General features: G+C 29.5%; 2 protein-coding genes across 2 annotated transcripts; one reads left to right on the top strand and one right to left on the bottom strand.

The window, feature by feature from the left end:
• Positions 1-1,657: 1,657 nt before the first annotated feature.
• Positions 1,658-2,281, top strand: LOC127786587 (ethylene-responsive transcription factor ERF098-like). The gene has a single exon (XM_052314079.1). The coding sequence runs from the start codon at positions 1,785-1,787 to the stop codon at positions 2,214-2,216; it is 432 nt and encodes a 143-aa protein (XP_052170039.1). The 5' UTR covers positions 1,658-1,784; the 3' UTR covers positions 2,217-2,281.
• A 482-nt stretch (positions 2,282-2,763) lies between these two features.
• On the bottom strand, positions 2,764-3,621 carry LOC127786583 (ethylene-responsive transcription factor ERF098-like). Its single transcript, XM_052314075.1, has one exon. It carries the CDS (start codon positions 3,380-3,382, stop codon positions 2,912-2,914), a length of 471 nt encoding a protein of 156 aa, XP_052170035.1. The 5' UTR covers positions 3,383-3,621; the 3' UTR covers positions 2,764-2,911.
• Positions 3,622-25,644: the final 22,023 nt, after the last annotated feature.

The raw sequence follows: 25,644 nt of genomic DNA, 5'->3' as shown, positions 1-25,644 counted from the left end.
GCAGTGGAGAATTTGATGTACATCATGGTGTGTATAAGACCAAACATAACTCATGCAGTTGGTACGGTTAGTTGTTTTCTTTCTAATCCAAGAAAAAAGCATTGGAATGCCATTAAATGGATTTTGAGATATCTGCGTGGGACATCTGAGTTATGTCTTACCTTTGGGGGTGAGAAACCATTATTGGTCGGTTACACCAATGCTAATATGGCCGAAGATGTTGATTCTCAAAAATCTACTTCAGGGTACTTGGTAAAATTTACAAGTGGAGCTATGGCATGGCAATCCATGTTACAAAAGTGTGTTGCACTTTTGACTACTGAGGCAGAATTCATTGTAACTACAAAGACATGCAAAGAGTTGTTGTGGATGAAGAAATATATTCAGGAGCTCGATTTCAAACAAGATCGTTATATATTATTTTCTGACAGTCATAGCGCTATTCACCTTGGTAAGAATCTGACATTTCATTCAAAGTCAAAACATATTGATGTTCGATATCATTGAATACGTGATGTTTTAAGTACCAAGGCTTTGGAATTTTAAAAAGTTTACACGAATGATAATGGAGCTGATATGTTGACAAAAGCATTACCTAGGGAGAAACTTGAAACTTGTCGATCAATCATCGAGATGGCAATCTCCTCCAACTAGTCGTGAAGAGAGAGATTTGTTGGGTCGAGTTACCCGCCTAGTTGGACGATGGCCCAATAATGGTCCGATAATGGTTGGGGCGTTTCATAAAAGAATTGCCTGATTTCTTTTATTAATATCTTTATTTCACGAGACTAAAATATTCTTAATGAATTAGGATTTTTTTGAGTCTCTTAGAGTATAAAATTCATGCATAACAGGTGGAAAAAATAGAAGAGAAAGGGTAAACTTTTGAGAGAAATTCAAATTTCCCAACAGGGAGGTGGTGTTGCCAACAATTGCCTAGTGCTGACAGGAGACATAAAAGCCATGTGTTAAACCAGTCTTCCCTTTTGTAAATGAAACGGTTTTTTCATTACAGGTGTTTCTGTTCTTTGCTAGATGAAATAGTCTCATTATAGGTGTTACAGTGTGAGTGTTAGGGAACACCAATATACCATTGTATCAAAACTATTTGTCTTATCTCCTAAAAATGATGATGTTGATAAAACTGTCCCTATCTCTCTGGATTTTTCTTTCTGTACTCTTGTGCATTTGACCATTGTTTTGAAATTAATCTCAGGGCTACCTACTCAAGGGAAGAAGAAGTTAAGCAAGCTTAGTGACACGTACGGGCTTGGTTAATTGCCTTTTGGGCCATCCTAATCCAGTGACGCAACGCGGCGAGTGCAGCAGGGCATCATCAGCCATCACTGGCCACCAACCCCTTTTGAAAAATGAAGAATTCGGCCAAGAAGTGACCTCCAAGTCTACAACTAATCACTGTAATGCTCTTCTTTGGTTTGATTGCTCTTGTCATTTCAAAATATGGCAATACTCATTAAGCATATTAAAATTGTGAAACGTGAAGGAAAAAATTCGAGGTTTGTGACTTCAGCAACAGGCAGCAGCCTTGCTCGAAACATTGGATTTAAATAATAATAATAGCAGTGGCGGCCCCATGATCATCCATGTACACTGCACCGAATCTGTTGCAAAGTTCAGAGGTTTTAACCATATTTGATGTGCTACGCCACGTATTGTGATAGACCCTTTTGTCCAATTTTATGTTTTTAACTGCTTTTCAGAATCCTGGATAAATTAGATGTTGGAAGGAAGAAACAGAGTAGTGTCTGGAATTCGGCTAGGCCATGGACGAAGACCCCAAGGGGAAGGCGAAGGCGACGAACGAGGAGGCGGCGGCGCGGTACAGAGGTGTGAGGAGGCGGCGATGGGGGAAGTTCGCTGCAGAGATACGCGACTCCGCGAGGGGTGGAGCCCGGTTGTGGCTGGGGACTTTCGACACGGCAGAGGAGGCAGCAAGAGCTTATGACCGAGCTGCTTATGCAATGAGGGGTTCCTTGGCCGTCCTTAACTTCCCCCATGAATACCCGCCATTGCCCGCCTCGTCTTCAGCTCCAGTACTCGTCCCATCTTCTTCCTCTTCGTCGTCTTCCACTGCTGAAATTGTTGCAGGAACTCAGCCACAGAGGGGCGGAGAAGTGCTCGAGTTTGAGTACTTGGATGACCAGCTGCTAGAGGACCTTCTTGGGTGTGAAGACAAAACTACCAAGAAATACTAACCGCTCCCCCCCGCCCCATCTCTCCTCTTCTTCTCCTCCTATATGTAATCCATTTTGTCCATTAATCTTCCTTTCTCCTTATTCCAGCCTCTTCGTTGTTCATTACTACTCTGTTATTCTATTCCTTCTTTGGGTTTTGGTTAGATTTGGTAGGACGCTGCTCTGTTTCCGTCAAAACCCTGAAATTTTGGTACTGGTGCGAGTTAGAATGATCCAAGATATAAAATTCAGATAACCCATCATATCTAATATAAATTATGTGATGATGATAAGTATTGCTTTTATAAATTTGTTGCCTCCCAATAACTAAGGATTATCAATGTATTAATTAATAACGTATTGTTGATCACAGTTTTGCATTTAGTTCTATATATAATCAGTCACGTGGCAAAACAAAAAGCTGTTCATCCAATCTAATCTAATCCTAGAAGGATATATATATATATTCATACATGCAATATATAATGAGAAATGAACATTGAATTATTCACAAACTTTTGAAGTAAAAGTGTTACTGGTTTAAGAGTCACTGTCAGTCATATTATCCTTCAACTTTGAAAACATATGAAGCGTTTATTGACAAGAATTACAGAATGGTGAATAGATTCACCTTCGTTAAGCTACAGAAACCGAAACAATCAAGTGAAATCAAATAAGAAAAAGGGAGAAAATCGAAGAACAAGCCCATGTAACAGTTATATCAACTTTGATCTCTTCTTGACATGGCCATCCTCTTTGTTGTCCAGAAGCTCATCCAGCAGCTTGTTATCCAAGTACTCAAACTCAATCACCACCTCTTCCTGTCCTCCTGGGCCGTACGCTGCAGCCGCGCCGGCAGGGGCGGGGGAGGGTGAGGAAGAGGAGCCCTCCGGAGAAGAAAGGGCCGGCGGCCTTGCCGGGGAGCACTGCTGGAACTCGTTGGGGAAGTTGAGAATCGCTTGGCGGCCTCTCATTGCGTAGGCGGCTCTGTCATACGCCCGCGCCGCCTCTTCCGGAGTCCGGAAGGTCCCGAGCCACAGCCTCGAACCGTTTCTAGCCGGATCGCGTATCTCAGCTGCGTACTTCCCCCACGGACGCCGCCGAATGCCGCGGTACTTGGCTGCGGCGTCTCCTCTCTTCGCCCCTGCCGATGATGGTGGTGATGATGATGGTGATGATCCTTCCATACTCCAAGCGCCAAATTAGTTAAGAAAATAAGCTTCCTCCCATGAGGAAGAAGACGATTATATATATATATATATATGGATTCGATGGTTGGCTAAAAATAGAATGAAATTTTTGGGTCATCCCTGACGGTTATAAAACTTAATTCAGAGCATGCCCCTTATGAAGTCTTTCGCAGGAACTTCCCCTGAACAGTAACAAGCTACATATATAAAGCTGTCCTTCATTTTCTCTTTATCTTTCCTTGCAAACAAACAGTGAAGATCATCGAAAATCTTTTGCACAGATACGTAATCATGACATGAAAGATGCAATTTTTTTCTAATAACATTTTCTGGTTCTGAATTCTGATTTTTAATTTTTGCAATTCAAATCCCACTTATTTTATGAATTCTGATTTTAAATTTTTGCAATTCAAACCCCACTTAGTTTATGAATTCTCGTTGTGCGTGCCTCGTTTGGTTGACTGAATCATACATATAAATATATATATATATATATATCCAGACAAAGAAAATTGAATATAGTTAACACTTGGACAAGTTTATTATTCATATATGCGCACGTTTGGGTTAAGGGTGGTGCATGGATGGGGCCGCAGGACATAGCCAATCGCCTTTGGGGGCGGCCGGCGGCTGCCGTCGCTTTCGGTGGCCCATTAAAAAAACTGAACCAGGTATTTCTTCAGACCATTTCAATGGCATTGAGGACGACTTTCAGGGCACAGCTCTGAGGCTCTGAATCTTCATCACTTTCGTTACAGAAACCTTTTACATAAAATAATCGAGAATTGTAACCTTTTGAGTCTTTTTGTTTTATCAATGGTTTGACCGTTGAATGAGATTCTTGGGTCAACCTGACGAGCATCTTATGTTTGTATGTATTATATACCTCCACGTACGATTCAAGCAAAAAGTCTAATTTTTGGGCACTATTTCTCATTTCATCTCTTTTTGTTCAAGTTTTTTTGTTTTTCAATTTCCTTACAATCTTTCAATTTGGTTAAAATTTGACTTATTCTACCCAATTTTTATGTTATAAATATATGGATATAATCATTTTCTTTTAAGAGTCGTGTTTATTTTATTTATATTTTAAAAATTTTATAATATCACTTTTGGATCCTAATGATTTTTGATTGTCTTCGATTAAAACAAATTATGATAGTTCGTCATTATTTTGGATTAGTCAAATTTTATGAATAGAAATTCTTATTTTAATATTCATTGATCTTTATTTTAATTTTGAATTTATGTTTTGAATACTGCAATTCAAAGAATTTGATTTCACAAATAAATACATTTTTGGGGTTTTTTTTTTTAATTTTTTGTTCTCTCTTATTCATTGTGTTGAAGAATACCATACCAATTATCAACATAACTATTAGTTAGTTTTAAGTTCAAATTTTATACTCATTGTAATACCCTACTTTCTTGGACATGTTATAACTTGAGAATCTTGAAAAAATATAATTATATATATATATATAACTCAACATAATATAACTCTCAAAATTTTCACCTATCTATCTAGTATGGAAAAACATTATATATGAAATAAGCTAGACTAGGCATACATAGATAGCAGAAGCAAAGATCGTATTTAACATCCTAACATTGATCATAAATTAATTCTTACACCATGAACTTTCAAAATGTTCAGAGTTCAAGTAACAAAAATTTAAATACATCACTTTCATAATCAAATACATTATGCACTTAACAAGTGCCCTCACATGCATCTTCCATATCTGCATCTGCCACAACAACATCTAGAACGTTTGAATATTCTAGAGGTAAAACTCAAGTTAGATGATGAATCATCTAAGAAATGGAAAAATAAACATATCTCGTGCATGGATGCAATTATGCAAAATGTCTTATTTCTTATCTTAGTTTGAGTCGACCGTACCCAGCTACTGTTCTCCATTTTTACAGTCTCCTTATCAGACTGAGGTGTATGGGTGCATCCTTGACAGAGTAGCGGTGCCAGTCCATAATCTCAAACTCTTATGCGATGCATGATCAATATTATCATTGTGAAACATACACATTTCATCACCAATGCATGTAAATGCAACTTACATGACATATTCACATCCAAACATGACAACATGATAAATTCATTTACGTAAAATCGAGTTTTGGTAATTAAATTCAGTTGAGTAGTACCTCTTATCTTAGTCTCACTTTTCAAAATTTCTTGAAGTGTGTGTTGACTTCAAAATCATGCAAATCTCCAAATCCTATAGCCAAATATTCTCGTGATCAAAAAATATTCCACCAAATCAACATTTCTGATTTTTCCTATATTTATCCTTATTTTTCTAATTTCTTTCATTTTTCTCCTAAATAATTTAAAATTAAATATTCTCATAATGTTTTCTCCGATTTTCCTTTACGAAAATTCATAAAATCTTATTCTTTCTTCTCCGAAATTTTTCTCAAATTTTTTCCTATTTCCCTAAAACTCATTTCTCTTAAAATAATAACCCCTCGATGCTTTTCTCCAAATTTTTCTTCACAATAAGTCGCAAAATAATTTTCTCATAAAAATTACAAAAATACTCAAAAAAGATTAACCTAACACGTGCCCCCATGCGCTAACAATTGAACTCGAGGGCTGGTTGGCGCGTGACTACTACGTGCCAGTCGTCTTCCTCAATTTTTCGGTCTCTGACGATCACCCAAACTCAGATTTCTTTGCACCACTCGATAGCCCATTTTTAGTCGATCACCTTCGTACCCCTCTTGTCTCGAAAGCACGATCGGAGATAGCCCAAAAAGGCAAAAATTAGACCGAAATCGATCACCACCTCGTGTCTCCGGCCTCATTCGAAACACCCTCAAACCAACCCTAAAATCTCCAAAAATGAACCTCACACCCTCTAGAACAAAAACCCCTTATCCACGACCTCCGATTTACCTTAAAACGAGCCCAATTTCGAGCTTTAATTTTTGAAGTTTTTGGCCTCTTTGGATCTCTTTTTATACCCAAAATTGAAACATAAAATGACTAATTTCGCACAACCCAAGGCCACTAGGGTCCTCTTGTGCCCTAAATCGGTCCAAAACACACCGAAAATTGTCCCAAAAAGCCAATTTACAATGAAAAAAGTTTTGGCCATTTTTGACCGATTTTTACCATTTTAATCATTTTTGTCGGCCATAGATTGCTCTAAGCCAAACTTCGGGGTCCCTTGGACATTTACCTCGAGTTTCTTGTGACTGAAAGCGGCGATGGGGTGGATGGCCAAAAGCTTGATCGGCTATGGCTGCTAAGTTTTTTCCTGAAATTGCACTTTCACCCCTCAAAATTTTGAAATGCATTTTTGACCCTTTCGATAAGGCCCCTGAGTTTTTTAAAACTTCTGTTAAGACCCTCATGATCTAAACTTCTCATTTAACCCCCAGAGTTTGGAAAAAAAATACAATTTCAACCCCCTCAAGCATTTTCAAAAATTACACTTAGACTCGAATCTTTATTTTTGGTCGAAAACCCTTTTATTCCTTCCTGAAAATACTGAAGGGTTGATCCTTATGTGATTTTTGACTTCTACGAAGATTTCATTGTCTTTTTGGAAGTCTTTCACGACAATTCATTTTTTTTAGTCTAATTTGAAACTATAGCAAAAATTGTTTCTCATTTGACTTCTCTCAACACTAAAAATCCTATTTTAATATGTTAGTTACAGATATCTCTTTCCTTTAAAACATGCACATCTTGAAGTACTTCTTTCTATCGATTCGACTATTTAGTACTTTTAAATTGTCTCCTAAATTTCATTATCGCCCCTAAATATTACAATATTTTATAAAATAATTATATATTTATTCATTTTCATTCAAAATATTACACTCCTGTTATGAGATCCCTTACATGTTCATAGGTGACCATCTCGCACCTATAAGGCACGCTGACACGAAAGGAACGGGTCAAGACAAGATGCATGTGGCTAAATAAACTCTGAAATACTGTTGGAGGCACAAGACTATCGTGCCAAGGTGAGCAAACATGTAGCAAGTTTGGCTCCAAGTTGAATAACTTGTGGGCATCTGTGCCGTAAGATTAGCATAGACGCGCACAGTCAAGCTTGGGCTTGAAGCTTGTAATCATAATTCACAATTGCATGTAAGTAGGCATCACATATAAAATAAATTATAATAATTGAATACATACCATATAGTACCACCAATGTGGTAGTCCACGTGGGTCAAGGATCTAATTTTCATAAGATTGAAACTCGTTTACAATAAGTAAATTTTACTCATCGCGAGGCGCGAGACTTATTATTATAATATATATTTATAGTAATATTAAAGTGAGAGACTTGCATTTTTAATAATAATTGTAGCACGAACTAAATATTCTCTAATGATACGAGACTATTATAATTATACCTAAAAATATTAATACACTAATGGCCTTAAGGTAGAAAACAAAATATACATACAACAAGATAATGAAGGATTGAAATGAATAAGGCTGAGTGGATCAGACACCCGAGATGCCCATTGGGGTCTGGGTCCGTGAATTGGACACGTCCATTTAATTCACAGCCCGTTAAGTTTTGAGCAATGAAAAAGCCCAGCCCACTAGTTAGAATTTTCTAATTGCCACCACTTTCTTTAAAATAAAATATAATTAATAATAAGCCCATAAATTTTAATGCATTAAATATATAATTGACTAAGATAGTAGTTTAATGATAGATGGGTTCAAAACTATTATTTTATTAATATGAGATTATATTAATAAAATTTACAATCTCCCTACTTCACAATTTTAGACGAGCAACTAAATTGGTCGCAAATTGAATTTTGAAAATTTAGTCCTTTAAATAAATACAAATAATTGCATAATCCCACTTAAAGATAAATTTGAATCTACGATGTTACGATATTTTACGTATAATAAATTTTAATGGTTAAATGTGAGGTAATGAATTAGGAGACAGCCCTCAAACAAGTGAGCATTTCAATTTAAAAAATAATAATCCATTTCGGATCAAATGTGGGATCCCCACCCACCGACTCTAATGGCTCCAAATTGGCGGCCCCATTATTCTAAAAGAAAACTACCGACACCTTTGCAAGAAATTTCAATATTTTATACCAAAAGGATAGATTTTCTTTTATTATATAAAAATAAAAAATATATTCTGCTATGCCCAATGACAACGGAAGTCTCTTTCATTGTCTTTAAGAGATTGTTTCGAGAAGATTTTATGGATCACTTGAAAAATCTATATTTGAGAGGTTTATGTGGACTATTTAGATCCCTCAGTCTTTCTCTAGACCATGTGAAATATTTTTACTAGACATTATAAATTTCGAGGAACTTGACTTCTACATATTACTCATATAAAACAGTGAAAAACGAGTTAAACTTAATTTTGATGTATTCGCTTACAAATTCAGAAAAGTGTCTAATCTGCTCGTCAAAAAATATATTTTTTTTTAGATATTCTCTTTTCTCTAAGGGGGCGTTTGTTAAAATGAGCAAGATAAAGTGGTATCAAGATAAGATTAGGATGCTTTTCAGATCAAGATAAGGAATGATCAAGATAAGGCCGAGAAGCATTCCAAGATTTCTATCAGACTGTTTGTTAAATTTTTTAGAATCCACTGATAATTGTATTTTTTCTTTCCATTTGTTTGTTAATACATATGATAAGCACCAAGATAAGGGTTTTTTTACCAAAATATCCCTATTATTAAATTTATGATTAAAATAGTATTTTATGATTAATATGAATTGTCAAAAAAATTAAGATTAAAATTAAAAATAATATTTTATTTTTCAAATTCATGTTCAAAAATAAATTTAAAAAGAGTTGAAAAGAGTTAAATAAAATATATATTGAGAGAGAAATTTAAATTTTAAAAATCAATGAAATAAATAATGTCATTTAAATTTTAAAAATTGTCAAAACATATAATAATTTAAAAATATATTAAAAAATATTAATTTAAGAGTTAAATAAATAAGGTTTTTTAATAAATTTAAATCTTTAAAATGCACTAAATGGTATTAATTATCTTACTAGGGGCAGATAAGTAATTCAGTCTTATCTTGAAAGAGCAAGATAAATTTATCTGAGGAGGGAGGTCGGATAAATTTATCTTGAAAGGGGGAAATAAGAGGTCACGTGAGGCCTTTTCTGGAAATGGTCGGATAAGGTTAACAAACACGTTTGAAATACCAAACATCCGGAATGCTTCCCATATCTAACATTTTCTCTCTCTTATCTTGGTTAACAAACACCCCCTAAATAGGATAACACTCATCCGATTAAAATAAGTTCAAGAGTCTATATTTACCACAACTCTACTTTCTCTGCATTCTATTCTCAAATCAATTACCGACTTGAGTATCAAAAGGGTCGTATGCGAGGATACTCGCAAACTCTAATCAAGGCACTCTCGTACCATAAATAAATTTATTATTACATGTAAACAATAACATATTGTATTATATTAATTAAAATAAATGAAAAAACGCTTCAAAAACTGTCCCACAAAAATCCATGAGATTTTCCTAGCAGTTACCTCCCCTCAACCAAAAATAGATTTCATCAAATCATCACATCAAACTCCACTTAAGCATTAATAAATAAATAAATCAAACGTGACTCACTCCATACTTGGTTATAATCTAATCAGCTTTTACAAATTAATTAATTAATTAGCCACGTGCGAGCACCAAAATCCAATCATGATCCTGCTCCCCCACCAACTTTGTTTATGGGAAAGTAACGGACGAGACGAGGGTAGCAAGGGGACAGGGTGAGACAATGAGGCATGACAGAGAGACAAGGGCAGCAACGAGACGGCGACCATGAAAGGGGAGACAAGCGAACAGAGAGAAAGTAACAGTGGCCCATTTTGTAAATTTATAAAATGAACGGGGTAAAATTGTCTTTTTGTCCCCTTTCGATAAGGCAGTCCATAAACCTGTCAGGCTCTATAGAATGACTCTTTGTTAATTTAGTAATATTTTATCTCATGTGTATTTTTTTTTTGTCGCATTAATAAAAATATATATAAGATATTAATGTAAAAAAATATATTAAGAAGAAGAAGCAGTTGGGTCTTCCATTCAAGAATTTTAAGATTCTATGTTCTAATTTGGTTCAGTCTCTAATGTAGAGTCCAAATCGAATCAACACTCTTGATATAATAATAATAATAATAGTTTAAAGGCATCGGATGGGGCCCACATGACCCGTTAATATTTAAATAATTTTATGTCAATACAAGCAGGCCACGAACTTAGATTGGTATTATAAAGAAAGAAAAATGTTTTATCAATTTTCTACTACTTTTTTTATTTTAATATTTTCCAATTTAATAACACACTTAGGATTACACATTTCTACCAACCCCCGTCAGGTCAAAACAAAATTAACCACGTCATTTTTTAATATTTTAATTAATTTTAATTTTTTTTAATACAGAGATTAAACTTAAATAAAATAATTAAAATTATCAAAAGTAAAAATTAAATTGATTCGACCGACAACTTGAATTAAATTAAACCAACAATTCACTCAATCCAGTTCGTTTATTTTGATTTAACAAAAATACTACTCACCCCTATCATTGATTACTCTTAAAGTGCATTCAATAATTATCCTTAATTTCGAGCTTGCTCAAGATTTTTTCAATTTGAAAAAGTGAGATTCGATTCTTCGACATATTATCTAATAATTACGTCAATTTTGATACTAAAAATAAAATAAAATAATAATTTATAATAAATAATATATTTATCTCTCGTGAATCATACATCTTGAATTATCATTTTTATATGGTTTCTTATTACTCGTACTCTCAATTTTTACATAGAAGATAAACCTCAATTAGAGACTTTATTTCTTTATACAAAGTAAAGAATCGAACTTACAATATATTGATATAAATCTTAACTTATCGTGACTCAATCACTTAATTTATATCATAAAATAACTATATTATTTTCACCTGACGTGAGTCTTTTACTCAAATATCCAAATTTGGATACGAGTCTTAATTTAAATATTTTAAGACTGGTCAACAGCTTTCAAAATGGATATTTTTTTTAAAAAATAATTTTTATATAATATGAAAAAAAAAATACATTAAAGGATGGGATAAAGAGGAGCTTTCCTGGCAGTTTCCAACCTCCAAAGTTGTTCCATCAATCAAATCCACACTCCATTAACTTGGTAAAAAATAAAAAAAATAAAAATAAACTCCACCCAATGCGACTTTGCCTTGCCTGGCTCCACCATCGCCTTTTGTACGGCCCCACCAAATAATGATGAAATTATATAATATTAGATTTTATTTAATACTTTGCACCTGTTCAACAATTTTGAAAAGTCAAAATCAAATTAAATGCAATGAACGGTATTTTCGTCTAATCCAATTAATTAATCGAGCTGCCTTCTCATTTTCTTTAAAATTTATAATATCTTTATATATATAAAAATAAGATAATATTGAAAAAAAAAATTCACCTCAAAACTAGTATTAATAATTTACAATTAATACTTATTACATTAATAATTTAAATCTTTCAATTACTTTGAAATAATAAATAGTAATAAATTTTTTTCCTCAAAACTTACATTAATGATTTACATTTAGTACTTATTGTATTAATAATTTATATTTTATAATTTATATTAATAATTTAAATCTTTCAATTATTTTAAAATAATATATACTAATTATTATAAAATTAATAATTAATTTTAAATACACGAGTTTTTCAATGCTAATCATAGGTTTTTCAAAACATTATTATGTGAATATTAAATATTTAATTAATCAGTCAATCAATCAAAAATAAATATTATTTATAAGAAATATGAATAGACACTTAAATAATTAATTAAGTCACTTAAAATTGTTTATTTATATAAAATTATATATTTATATAATATAATATAATAATATATAGTAGAATAGTATGCAAATATTTCTTCCTTCCAAAAATTTGTCAAACTATTTTTTACATCTAAAATTTGTATTAAACCTGCATGAATTTTTCAAAGCTATTAATTAATCAAAAATAAATATTTTCTGTTAGATCTTCTCATCAATTAATTCATCAATTAATCAAAAATAAATATTATTTATGAAAAATATGAATAGACAATTAAAGTATTAATTAAGTCACATAAAATTATCCATTAAATAAAATCTTATATTTCTATAATATAATAATATATAATATATTATATTAAAGTATAATAGTTTGCAAATTTTTGTTTCCTTAAAAAATCTGTCAAGCTATTTTTTGACTCTAAAATTTGTATTAAATTTGCATAGGTTTTATGAGACATATTACTATTAATTAAGTTATAGAAAATTGTCAATTTATTTAAAATATTATCTTTATATCTTTATTCTATATATATTTATATAATATTAAAATATGATAGCCAAACAAAGTATTTTGTATTAATGATTTGTAATTAATACTTATTGTATTAATAATTTATATTTTATAATTTGTATTAATAATTTAAATCTTTCAATTGCTTTGAAATAATAAGTAGTAATAAAATTTATCCCCAAAACTTGTATTAATGATTTGCATTTAGTACTTATTGCATTAATAAATTACATTTTGTAATTTGTATTAATAATTTAAAATTTTCAATTATTTTGAAATAATATATACTAATTATTGTAAAATTAATAATGAATTTTAAATACACGAGTTTTTCAATGCTAATCATGAGATTTTCAATACATTATTATGTGAATATTAAATATTGAATTAATCCATCCATCAATAAAAAATAAATATTATTTACGATAAATATGAATAATTAAGTCACAGAAAATTGTTCATTTATATAAAATTATATCTTTATATAATATAATATGAATATTATATACTATATATAATATATAATATATAGTAGAATAGTAAGTAAATATTTCTTCATTCCAAAAATCTGTCAAACTATTTTTTATATTTAAAATTTGTATTAAACTTGCATGAATTTTTCAATGCTATTAATTAATCAAAAATAAATATTTTCTATTAGATCTTGTTATCAATTAATCTGTCAATCAATCAAAAATAAATATTATTTATAAAAATATGAATAGACACTTAAAGTATTAATTAAGTCACGAAAAATTATTTATTAAATAAAATTTTATCTTTATATATATAAAAGTATGATAGTCCTGAAAAAGAAAATTTCCCCCCAAAACTTGCATTAATGATTTGCAATTAATACTTATTGTATTAATAATTTATATTTTATAATTTGCATTAATTATTTAAATCTTTCAATTGCTTTGAAATAATAAGTAATAATAAAATTTTTCCCAAAACTTGCATTAATGATTTACATTTAGTACTTATTGCCTTGAGTAGTAATAAAATTAATTCGTCAATCAATCAAAAGTAAATACTATTTATGAGAAATATGAATAAACACTTAAAGTATTAATTAAGTCACGAAAAATTATTCATTAAATAAAATATTATCTTTGTATAATATAATAATATATAATACATTATATTAAAATAGAATAATTTGCAAATTTTTGTTCTCTCCAAAAATCTACCAAGCTATTTTTTGCCTCTAAAATTTGCATGTGTTTTATAAGAAATATTAATAGACAACTTAAACTATTAATTAAGTCATAGAAAATTCTCTATTTATTTAAAATATTATCTTTATATATTTATTCTATATATATTTATATAATATTAAAATATGATAGTCAAACGAAGTATTTTGCTAAGTGTAAATTAATGGTGAATTTTTTCCCTCAAAAACTTGCATTAAATCAAAGGTAGTGATTTATTAATTATTAATTACTTTAATAATTATATTATAGTCTTGAAAATGTGATATCTTAACAAATTCATAAAAATTTATTTAAGGTTGTCTAATGCTATGATTTTTCAATACTAATTAATATTTAAGGTATCACATTTTTAAGACTATGGAGGAAATCAAAATTCATATTTTTAAAATTTTGTTATTATTGAAAAAACTTATTCTTACTCATATTTAAGAGTTTTAATTTATATTTATAATTATAATATAATAAATAAAAAATAACAAGCATCTTTGAGTGGATATATTATAGATTTTATAATATTTATTTATAAATAAATATATTATAATAAATAAAAAAAAAATTATAAGTATTTTATCAAGTGACCTACTTAATGTGTTAATTATTCTTTAACACATTGAATAGCAGTATATTGAATTAAAAGTGTTCTCCATTAGTATATTGAATAGCAAATAATTAATTAAACTTAAATTTTGATAAATAATTAAATATTAAAAAAATATATAATTATTAATTATGTTAAAATTATTTAAAATAATAAATTTATTTTTTATTTTTAAATTAAACTCTTCCGTGTGTCACACGGGTTCACCACTAGTATTATATTAAATTATAATAGTTTGCAAATTTTTGTTCCCTCCAAAAATCTGCCAAACTATTTTTTGACTCTAAAATTTGTATTAAATTTGCATGATTTTATGAGACATATTAATAGACAACTTAAACTATTAATTAAGTTATAGAAAATTGTCAATTTATTTAAAATATTATCTTTATATCTTTATTCTATATATATTTATATAATATTAAAATATGATAGCAAAACAAAGTATTTTATCAAGTGTCAATCAATGGTGAATTTTTTCCCTCAAAAACTTGCATTAAATCAAAGATAGTGATTAATTAATTATTAATTACTTCAATAATTATATTATAGTCTTGAAAATGTGGTATTTTAACAAATTCATAAAAAATTATCTAAGATTGTCAAATGTTAGGGTTTTTTAATGCTAATTAATATTTAAAATATCACATTTTTAAGACTATGGAAGAAATCAAAATTCATATATTTTAAAATTTTGTTATCATTAAAAAAACTTATTTTTACACATATTTAAGAGTTTTAATTTATATTTATTATTATAATATAATAAATAAAAAAATAGCGAACGTCTCTGAGTGGATATATTATAGATTTTATAATATTTATTTATAAATAAATATAATATAATGAATAAAAAAATTTATAAATATTTTATCAAGTGACTTACTTAATGTATTAATTATTCTTTAATACATTAAATGACAGTACATTGAATTAAAAATATTCTCTATTAATATATTGAGTAGCGAATAATTAATTAAACTTAAATTTTGATAAATAATTAAAGATTAAAAAATATATAATTATTAATTATATTTAAATTATTTAAAATAATAATTTTATTTTTATTTTTAAATTAAACTCTTCCGTGTAACACACAGGTTGACCACTAGTATCTATTAATATAATTTAAGTGTATAGATATATTTTTAGTGAGTCAAAATATTTTAATGATAAAAATAGGTAATTGTACAGTTTTTAACTCCCTATCTTGCAATATTCTAAATTCTTGAATACATGTGATGAATTATTTATGTTATCTCCATAAGTTAAGATTAATTAATCTTAAATTGGTGAATAAATCAAACAAGGCTATATTAATATTCTTAGCCTACTTTATCTTAAACGGACCATGCTCCTCGAAAGGAGGATCCCACTCCCGATTTTATACAGATGATTTTAACAAATCCCTAAGTTCTCAAACCTCCTCCAAATCCCTAAGTGCCCATTTTCTTGCTCTCTAGTTCTCTCTCGCCCTCGCCTCTCACCTCTTGCCCTTGCCCTCACATCTTGCTCGTTGCCTCGTCCTTGCCCTCGCTGTCTTGCTCTCACTCACTACTCGCCCTTGCTCTCTCGTTCTCGCTTGCTGCCTTACTCTCGCCCTTGCTATCTCTCTTGCTGCTCGCCTTTACTCTCTCGCTCTCGCTTGCTGCCTCGCCCTCGCTGTCTTGCTTCTCGCCCTCACCCTTGCTGTCTCACTGCTCGTCCTCACTCTCTCGCTTTCGCTTGTTGTCTCGCCCTCGTCCTTGCTCTTGTCCTCGCTGCTCACCCTCGCTCTCTCTCGCTTGCTGCCTCACCCTTGCCCTCGTTGTCTCGCTCTCGCTCATTGCTCGCCCTCGCTCTCTCGTTTTTGCTTGCTGCCTCGCCCTTGCCCTAGCCCCTCGCTTGCTCGCGGCTCGCCTTCCTTCGCCTCTCAGTTATTTTTTATTTTTTGGAGATTTGTTTTACTTTTTCATTTTTATAAATTATACTTTTGATTTGTTTTAGTTTTTAATTTTTATTTTATGGATTTATGAGTTTCTCTATTCACCTGATGTGAGTCTTTTACTCAAATATCCAAATTAGGATATGAGTCTTAATTTAAATATTTTAAGACTAGTCAACAGCTTTCAAAATGGATATTTTTAAAAAATAATAATTTTTATATAATATGAAAAAAAAAAAACATTAAAGGATGGGATAAAGAGGAGCTTTCCTGGCAGTTTCCGACCTCGCAAGTTGTTCCATCAATCAAATCCACACTCCATTAACTTGGTAAAAACAAAAAAAGAAATAAAAATAAACTCCACCCAATGCGACTTTGCCTTGCCTGGCTCCACCATCGCCTTTTGTACGGCCCCACAAAATAATGGTGAAATTATATAATATCATATTTTATTTAATACTTTACACCTATTCAACAATTTTGAAAAGTCAAAACCAAATTAAATGCAATGGAGGGTATTTTCGTCTAATCAAATTAATTAATAGAGCTGCCTCCTATGTGGCAGTGAGGTTTTGGTACGAAAAATTTTATTTACAATCATATTTTTTGTTTTTCATAATTTATTTTTAATATTTTTAAAATATTCTAAGATGAAAACTCATATTTGTTCTTTATTTAAATTTTTGACGCTCAATCACTCATCATCATTCCTCAAGCGCGTATATTCACTTTCTCACCTACCATTGCCACAATTACTTTCCTTACCCATGACTAAACATCGCGTAATCACTATTATTCAAAATCGAGTATTATGCTGCCATTATTATTAATACTGAACATTGCTCAAACTAGTTCTTCTCACCATAGTCAATTACCAATTACTATCAACGATGTCGATGAAAAATTATTATTTGGAAATGTTTACGCTTGAGTTTGATGAAGAAAATAATGATTCTAACAAAAAACAACACAATTTATAATATTATTCACTAGTTCAATCACATAATTTACATATATGATAGATGAATTAAAAAAATAAGATTAATTAAAAATAAAAAATACCCCTGCCTTAAAGCCCCGAACGCAGGGTTCGGACAATTTGAGATTCCTCGAACCCCAAGTTCAGGAAGACTTTCAAACCTCAAATTGGAGACTTTCGAACCCTGAACCCATGGATTCGGGACAAATTAATTCTCCCAAATCCATGGGTTCGGGAGACTGTACAGATAGTTATATAATATAATATTATATATCATAATATACTTTTATAGAATCATGGAATGTTATATTATAATATACTATTATAGTGATATATTATATTATAACTATATAGAAACTATTATATACATTACATATTATAATTATATACACATATATATAATATTGACGTGATTTTGCATATAAATTATTTCAAATAAAAGAATCTTATCAGGTGGGAATTATAAATAGTCAAACCCAATAAAATGTAGTAATATTTTATGAGAATGACTTCATATTAATTACATATATATATTGTGTTTCTCCCAAATTCATGCGTTCGGAAAAATTATATTTTTTTGAAATTATGGATTGGGTGCTTTTAAAACCCCCGAACTTTCGAGTTTAGGAGCGATGATGAGTAAAACACTTGACTGCAAATAAAATTTTCCTAAATCTTCCTTACTTGGCTTCTGTGATTCCGACGAAAAAATTGAGGGACTCCAACGAAAAAGGCAGGCGAGGCAAGCGACTTTGACGACGACAAGATGGTAGTGGTCTGAAAATTGTTTGATATGAGGAGTGGTGTGAAGAGGGTTTGTTGCTCGTGGGGTGTCTTTTGAGATATGGATATTTGAAGGGTATGTTTGGAATATAGATGGTTGTAAAAAGTAATCACTCTGGTTGTAAATAGTAAAAACTAGGCTGCGTTTTCTTTACTTTTTAATTTTTAGTTTTGAATTTTGAATTTATTTTTAATTTTTTGTTTTGGTAGTCAGTTTTTAGAAAATTGAAAACGCGTTCTCTTTGTCATTTTGAAAAACTATTTTTTAAAACAGAAAATTAGAAAACGCGTTCTCTTTGAAATTTTAAAAATATTTTTTTAATGATATTTTATTCAATAAATTTGATTATTAAGTAAATTATAAATATTTAATGTTAATATATTATTAAAAAATTATATACATTTTAAAGTTAATAAATTTTATAATATTTTTTCCATTACAATAATAAAATATGAATAAATAAATATGTTTTGAGTTTTGAGTTTATTTTGCATGAAAACACTCAAAACAACTTTTTGTTGTTTTTAGTTTTCTTTACAAATTTATTTTTGTTTTCAAAAATGTATTTTTAAAAATAGCAAAGAGAACAAGTTTTCATTATTTTAGAAAATTGAAAACTAAAAATGATTTGAAAACAGTAAAGAGAACGCAAGCTAAAATTTTACTTAAATTGGTTGCGAAGAACAAAAATTATGGTTGCAAATAGAATTTACCTTTGGTTATACCATCTCATTTTCTTTAAAATTTATAATATATCTATTAATATAATTTAAGTGTATAGATATATTTGTAGTGATTAGTGAGTCAAAATATTTTAAAGATAAAAATAGGTAATTGTACAATTTTTAACTCCTTATCTTGCAATATTCTAAATTCTTGAATACATGTGATGAATTATTTATGTTATCTCCATAAGTTAAGATTAATTAATCTTAAATTGTTGAATAATCAAACAAGGCTATATTAATATTCTTAGCCTACTTTATCTAAAACAGACCATGTTCCTCGAAAGGAGGATCTCACTCCCAATTTTATGTAGATAATAAGGATTGTTTGTCTCTCATTATATCATTTTTATATTTCTATATTTTATCCAAATTGTAAAGGTCCCTCATTATGAATAGAAGTCAAAGACATCATAGGGGGCAAGGAGAATAATCAAATACCGCCATCCAAAAAGAATAATCAGAATGCGATCGTGGAGTAAGCATCATTCTGGCCGAACCATGTGAAAATTGTTTTCCTTCACTTACATCCGGGATTTTTGTTTCTTTCTTCTTGGTAATTTTGGATTCATTCACCGTGGCCCAAAACGAAGGTCAGTTGAAATTGAATGTCGACAGATAGATTTAATTTTCTATCACTAATAATATTTCATCATTAAAAAATAAAATTTTAATTTTAAATTTTTTATTATTAAAATTTAGCAACGAAAAGTTACTGTCGTTGCTAAAATTAACGATGAAAAGTTATTTCCATCGCTAACTTTAAAATAAAAAATTAAAATTAATATTAATGTAAATAACAAAAAAATAAAAAAAGTTAAAAAATCAAAGTCAGCGACAGATCATCTAAATCCGTCACTAATATTAATTTTTAATTTCTTTTATTTTTATTCAATTAATTTATAAATATTTAAATTTTATGAAAAATTAAATATATTAATGTATATTTAAAAAATAATTTAAATAAATATATTAGGTTTAAAAATCATAATATTGTTAAATTATAAATATATCAATTAATAAATTTCATGTGCATAAAATAAAAAATATATTAAATATATAATAATTAATTATTTGTAATATTTATTAAATGTGTACAAAATGTAAACAAACACTAGATTTGAAAAATAAATAAAAATTTAAAAATCATAAAATAAAACAATATCGAGTGATTACATTATATAGAAAGGAGTTTATGAGCTATCTTGACAATCTCTTTTTCTCTATAAATAAGAGAATTTTTTGTTAAGTTAAAAAGTTTAAAAACCATAATATATATAGATGACATTGTGTCTTATACTTGATAATACTATCATATGTTACTATCAAATATATAAACATTTACATTGTAACACAATTAAATGTACAATTAAGTCAATCATAATAAACAACTAGAGAAGTGACATGTTATTCTTGTTAATAAATATATAAATAATTATTTATTTAATATATTTATATATCGTTTGTTAAAATAAGCAGAATAAGGGAGTATTAAGATAAGTCGAGAATAATTTTCGGACGAAAATATGAAATGATTTTCCCCCTTAATAGTTATACTATAAAAAAACTATAGGGGGTTAATTTTTATTTTTGAAGTTTAAGTTTTATGTATAAAACGCTAATATTGACCAAAAAAAAAATATATATATATTTTCATATAAATTTAAAAATTCTAATCCATATCTCTCTCGAGATTTACCGTAAGTGCAGTGGAAGTTTTAGATTTTTATTTTTTAATTTTTTTGTGAAACTCGAGATTTATCATAATAATTTGTGGATGTTCTATAGGTTTCGTTTAATATAAATTTTATTTATAGAAAATAATTAATTATTTGAAATAACAAATTATTAATAAATAATTTAATATATCAAACTAATTTATTATAATTATTAAATTTATAATATAATTACACTTTTAAATAAATATTAATTTAAAATACAATAATTTAAATTATTTTATTATCACATTTTAAATGATTACAATAAGATTTTATTTAAATTATATTATTTTGATTAATTATATTATTTGTTATTTAATTATTAAATATTAAAAAAACTAAATAAATTAAAAATGCAGGAATCTCCTCGCCTCTTTCTTGGCCAAATCTCCCTCCCAAAAAAATCTCCAAGTTCCCAAACCTCCCCCAAATCCATAAATGCCCATTTTCTGGCTCTCTAGCTCTCTCTAACTCTCTCGCCCTCGCCTCACACCTCTCGCCAAGCCCTTGCATCTTGCTTGCTGCCTCGTCCTCATCCTCGCTGTCTTGCTCTCACTCACTGCTTGCCCTTGCTCTCTCGCTCTTGCTTGCTGCCTTGCCCTTGCTTTCGCCCTCGCTCTCGCTTGCTGCCTCGCCCTCATCCTCATTCTTGCCCTCGCTCTCTCTCTCTCTCGCTTGCTACCTCGCTGTCTCGTTCTCGCCCTCGCTCTCGCTTGTTGCCTCGCCCTCGTTGTCTCACTCTCGCTTTCTCTCTCTCACTCGCGGCTCGCCCTCCCTCACCTCTCGATTATTTTTTATTTTTTGGAGATTTGTTTTACTTTTTTATTTTTATAAATTATACTTTTGATTTGTTTTAGTTTTTACTTTTTATTTTATGGATTTATGAGTTTCTCTATTCTTCAGATTGATCTCTTATGCTCTTCTCGTCTTTGGTTATGGTGAAATTGAAAGAGGTATCACATAAAGATTCTTCAACTTCTTTGTTCTTGAGATTAATTTTATATGCATCAAGCTTTATCTAATTTTTATCCGGGCGAGGATTTCTTATTTTATTCATATATATATATATATATATATATTATCTTTCTATTGATTCTGTTTCGGTGAATGCTGTTTCTGTTAGAATTCCTTTCAATTTCTAGGAGGGTTCTCTACCCTACCTTTGTTATCTCTGGTGGTGATAGCTGTTTCTCTTTTATTTTTTATGTGCATAAAATAAAAATATTTTTTTATTTTTTTTTTTATTATTTTTTAAAAAAATAGTGACAAAAGTTTCTGTTAGCGACGAAAATTTTCCATCACTAATCCGTCGTTAAATTAGCAATGGATCCGTCGCAAAAAAAATTAGCAACGATAACTTTAGCAACGAAAAAATTTCATCGCTAATATGTTGTTAAATTGATTTAGCGATGAATTTTTGAATTTAACGACGGAATATTTACGCCACTAAAATCTAAAATTCTTATAGCGTGACCACCAATGTGGTAGTTTACGTGGGTCAAGGATCGAATTTTTATAAGCATGAAACTTGTTTACAAGAAGTAAACATTATTCATAGTGCGAGGCGTGAGATCTATTATTATAATATATATTAGTGAGATTAAAGTGACAGACTCTATTTTCAATAATAGTTATAGCACAAATTAGATATTCTTTAATGACAAGAGACTATTATAATTATACTTAAAAAATTAATACACTAATCGCCTTAAGGTAGAAAAAAAAAATACAAACAACATAGTTACAAGATAATGAAGGATTGCAATGAATAAGGCTGAGTGGATCTGATACCCGAGATGTCCATTGGGGTCTGGGTCCGTGAATTGGACATGTCCATTTAATTCACTGCCCGTTAAGTTTTGAGCAATGAAAAAGCCCAGCCCACTGGTTAGAATTTTCTAATTGCCACCACTTTCTTTAAAATAAAATATAATTAATAATAAAGCATTAAATATATAATTGACTAAGATAGTAGTTTAATGATAGATGGGTTCAAAACTATTATTTTATTAATATGAAATTATATTAATAAATTTACAATCTCCCTATTTCACAATTTTAGACGAATTCGTCACAAATTGAATCTTGAGAATATGGTCCCTCAAGTAGATATAAATAGTTGCATAATCTCGCTTAGAGATAAATTTGAACCTATGATCTCACGAGAACGTACAATATATCGTTTAAGAAATTTTTTTTTTAATAATCTTATTATTATGTAAAAAAAATATTTTGTTCGAAGGTTTTACCTAAATTAATTAAAAATGTCAGGTAATGAATTAGGAGACAGCCCTCAAACAAGTGAGCATTTCAATTTAAAAAATAATAATCCATTTCGGATCAAATGTGGGATCCCCACCCACCGACTCTAATGGCTCCAAATTGGCGGCCCCCATTATTCTAAAAGAAAACTGCCGACACTTTGCAAGAAATTTCAATATTTTATACCAAAAGGATAGACTTTCTTTTATTATATAAAAATAAAAAATATTCTGCTATGCCCAATGACAACGGAAGTCTCTTTCATTGTCTTTAAGTGATTGTTTCGGGAAGATTTTATGGATCACTTGAAAAATCTATATTTGAGAGGTTCGTGTGGACTATTTAGATCCCTCAGTCTTTCTCTAGACCATGTGAAAGGCCTTTATGAGATATTATAAACTCGTTGTTCACATAAAATAATGAAAAACGAGTTAAATTTAATTTTTATGTACTCGTCTATAAATTTAGAAGAGTGTCTAATATGCTTGTCAAAAAATATAAATTTTTTAGATATCTTCTTCTCTCTAAATAAGAGAACACCCCTTCGATTGAGATAAGTTTAAGAGTCTATACTTATCCTAATTCTACTTCTTTTTATTCTATTCTCAAATCAATTACTAACTTGAGTATCGAAAGGGTCAAGTGGGAAGACACTCTCAAACTCTAATAAAGACAGTCGCCCTATAAATAAATTTATTATTATATATAAATAATAACATATTGTATTATATTAATTAAAATAAATGAAAAATGCTTCAAAAACTGTCCCAAAAAACATCCTTGAGATTTTCCTAGCAGTTTCCTCCCCTCAACAAAAATAGATTTCATCAAATCATCACATCAAACTCCACTTAAGCATAAATAAATAAATAAATAAATAAATCAAACGTGACTCACTCCATACTTGGTTATAATCTAATCAGCTTCTACAAATTAATTAATTAATTAATTAACCACGTGTGAGCACCAAAATTCAATCATATCCTGCTCCCCCACCAACTTTGTTTATTTACTAGCATTTTATCTCATGTGTATTTTTTTTTGTTGTCGCATTAATAAAAATATATATAAGATATTAATGTAAAAAAATATTAATAATGGTTTTTGGAACTGACCACCACGTACCACCTCTACAGATGGACCTCGGGAATAGAATCTCGAGAATAGAACTTGCTAGAATCTCTCGAAATGAATTCTGATGTTCAAATTAGTAAAGTAAATGCGAGTAGTAGAAAATATAAAAGTTTGAGAGCTTGATTATACCTATTGAGAACCCTTATTTTTTATAGACAGGTCCATTATGGGATACCCAAGATAAATTAGAGATAGGTGGGCATGACTTTCGAGATCCTCGATCAAGTTGGAATGAGTCTTGCAATCCGGTTTGAATTTTTTGAATTTTGCTCTGAATGGTTGACTTGTCACGTGTCAGTCTCTCGAATAATTAACGTGACGAACAAAACTACTAACACATAAGAGTATTCTTATAATTTTAGGTGGTGCCACATCAAATATATAGTCAAAGGAAGAAGCAGTTGGGTCTTCCATTGAAGAATTTTAAGATTCTATATTCTAATTTGGTTCAGTCTCTAATCTAGAGTCCAAATCGAATCAACAATCTTGACATAATAATAACTAGTGCATCACCCGTGCGATGCACGGATATTGCAAGAAAAAAAAATATTCTTTAAAATGAAAATTACATAATTTAGTAGTTATAACAAATTAACATCATAATAAAGAAGTATAAAATAAACAAAATAATCATATTGCAATCATGAGAAATGAACAAACATACAACAAAATTAGTTATTCAATTATTGTTAAATATGTATGCCCCTTTTTGTTTGATTTTTTTTTATTTTTTGACATTTTTTATGCTTTTATTATAGTCTTTCTACTAACACATATGTGTGTCTTTAACAAAAGATTGTATTCTACGTCTATAGTATTCGTGATTTATTAGAGTAAGATTAACGTCTACCATTTTTAACACATTATCTTCACTTTGATGCACGAAACACTAAAAATGTGGCATGTTTTATTCTGAACTCTCAGTAGCAAGGTAGTTGATTACTCAGTATAAATGGTGATTTCTCGATTTATTTTATTAATTATTTGATTGAAGATGTTTCTCGTTCGTTATGATTTCAATATTGTTTATGTTATTAAATTATAACTTAATTATGATAAATTCTTGTGCAATATGCTGGAAAAAATAATTTGTGTAGTGAAAAAAAAAAAAAGAATGCAGGTAAGAATGTAGGAACGTTAAACACCCACTATAAATTAGTGGACTAAAAAAAATATACAAATAAATAGAAATGAAAGAATATAAAAAATGAGCAAATACATAAGTGTGAATTAGTAAAAAAAAAAGAAAAAAATTAAATAATAAAAGAAAACAAAAAACATGTAAATCAAACAAATTGCCTAGATATAAATCCAACAACAACAAAAAATATAAAAATAAAAAATTAGCAAACCAAGTTTACCTTGTATAAGAAATTATAACAAAAGCCAACAAATAAAATTTAGTAACAATTAACAAAACAACCTGAAAAGTTTTATAGGAATAGGTAATAACCAAAAAAATATATATATTTTAATCCGAAACCAATCAGATAAACTTTTTTCAGTTATCCTCCTTCTTGATCATCGATTGAA

Source organism: Diospyros lotus, chromosome 12 (assembly GCF_014633365.1).
Source record: "Diospyros lotus cultivar Yz01 chromosome 12, ASM1463336v1, whole genome shotgun sequence".
NCBI lineage: Eukaryota > Viridiplantae > Streptophyta > Magnoliopsida > Ericales > Ebenaceae > Diospyros > Diospyros lotus.
This window is presented reverse-complemented; position numbering and strand designations above follow the sequence as displayed.

Excerpts from the sequence above, each read along its gene's own strand:
- LOC127786587 (XM_052314079.1), top strand. The coding sequence starts at position 1,785 with ATGGACGAAGACCCCAAGGGGAAGGCGAAGGCGACGAACGAGGAGGCG.
- LOC127786583 (XM_052314075.1), bottom strand. The coding sequence starts at position 3,382 with ATGGAAGGATCATCACCATCATCATCACCACCATCATCGGCAGGGGCG.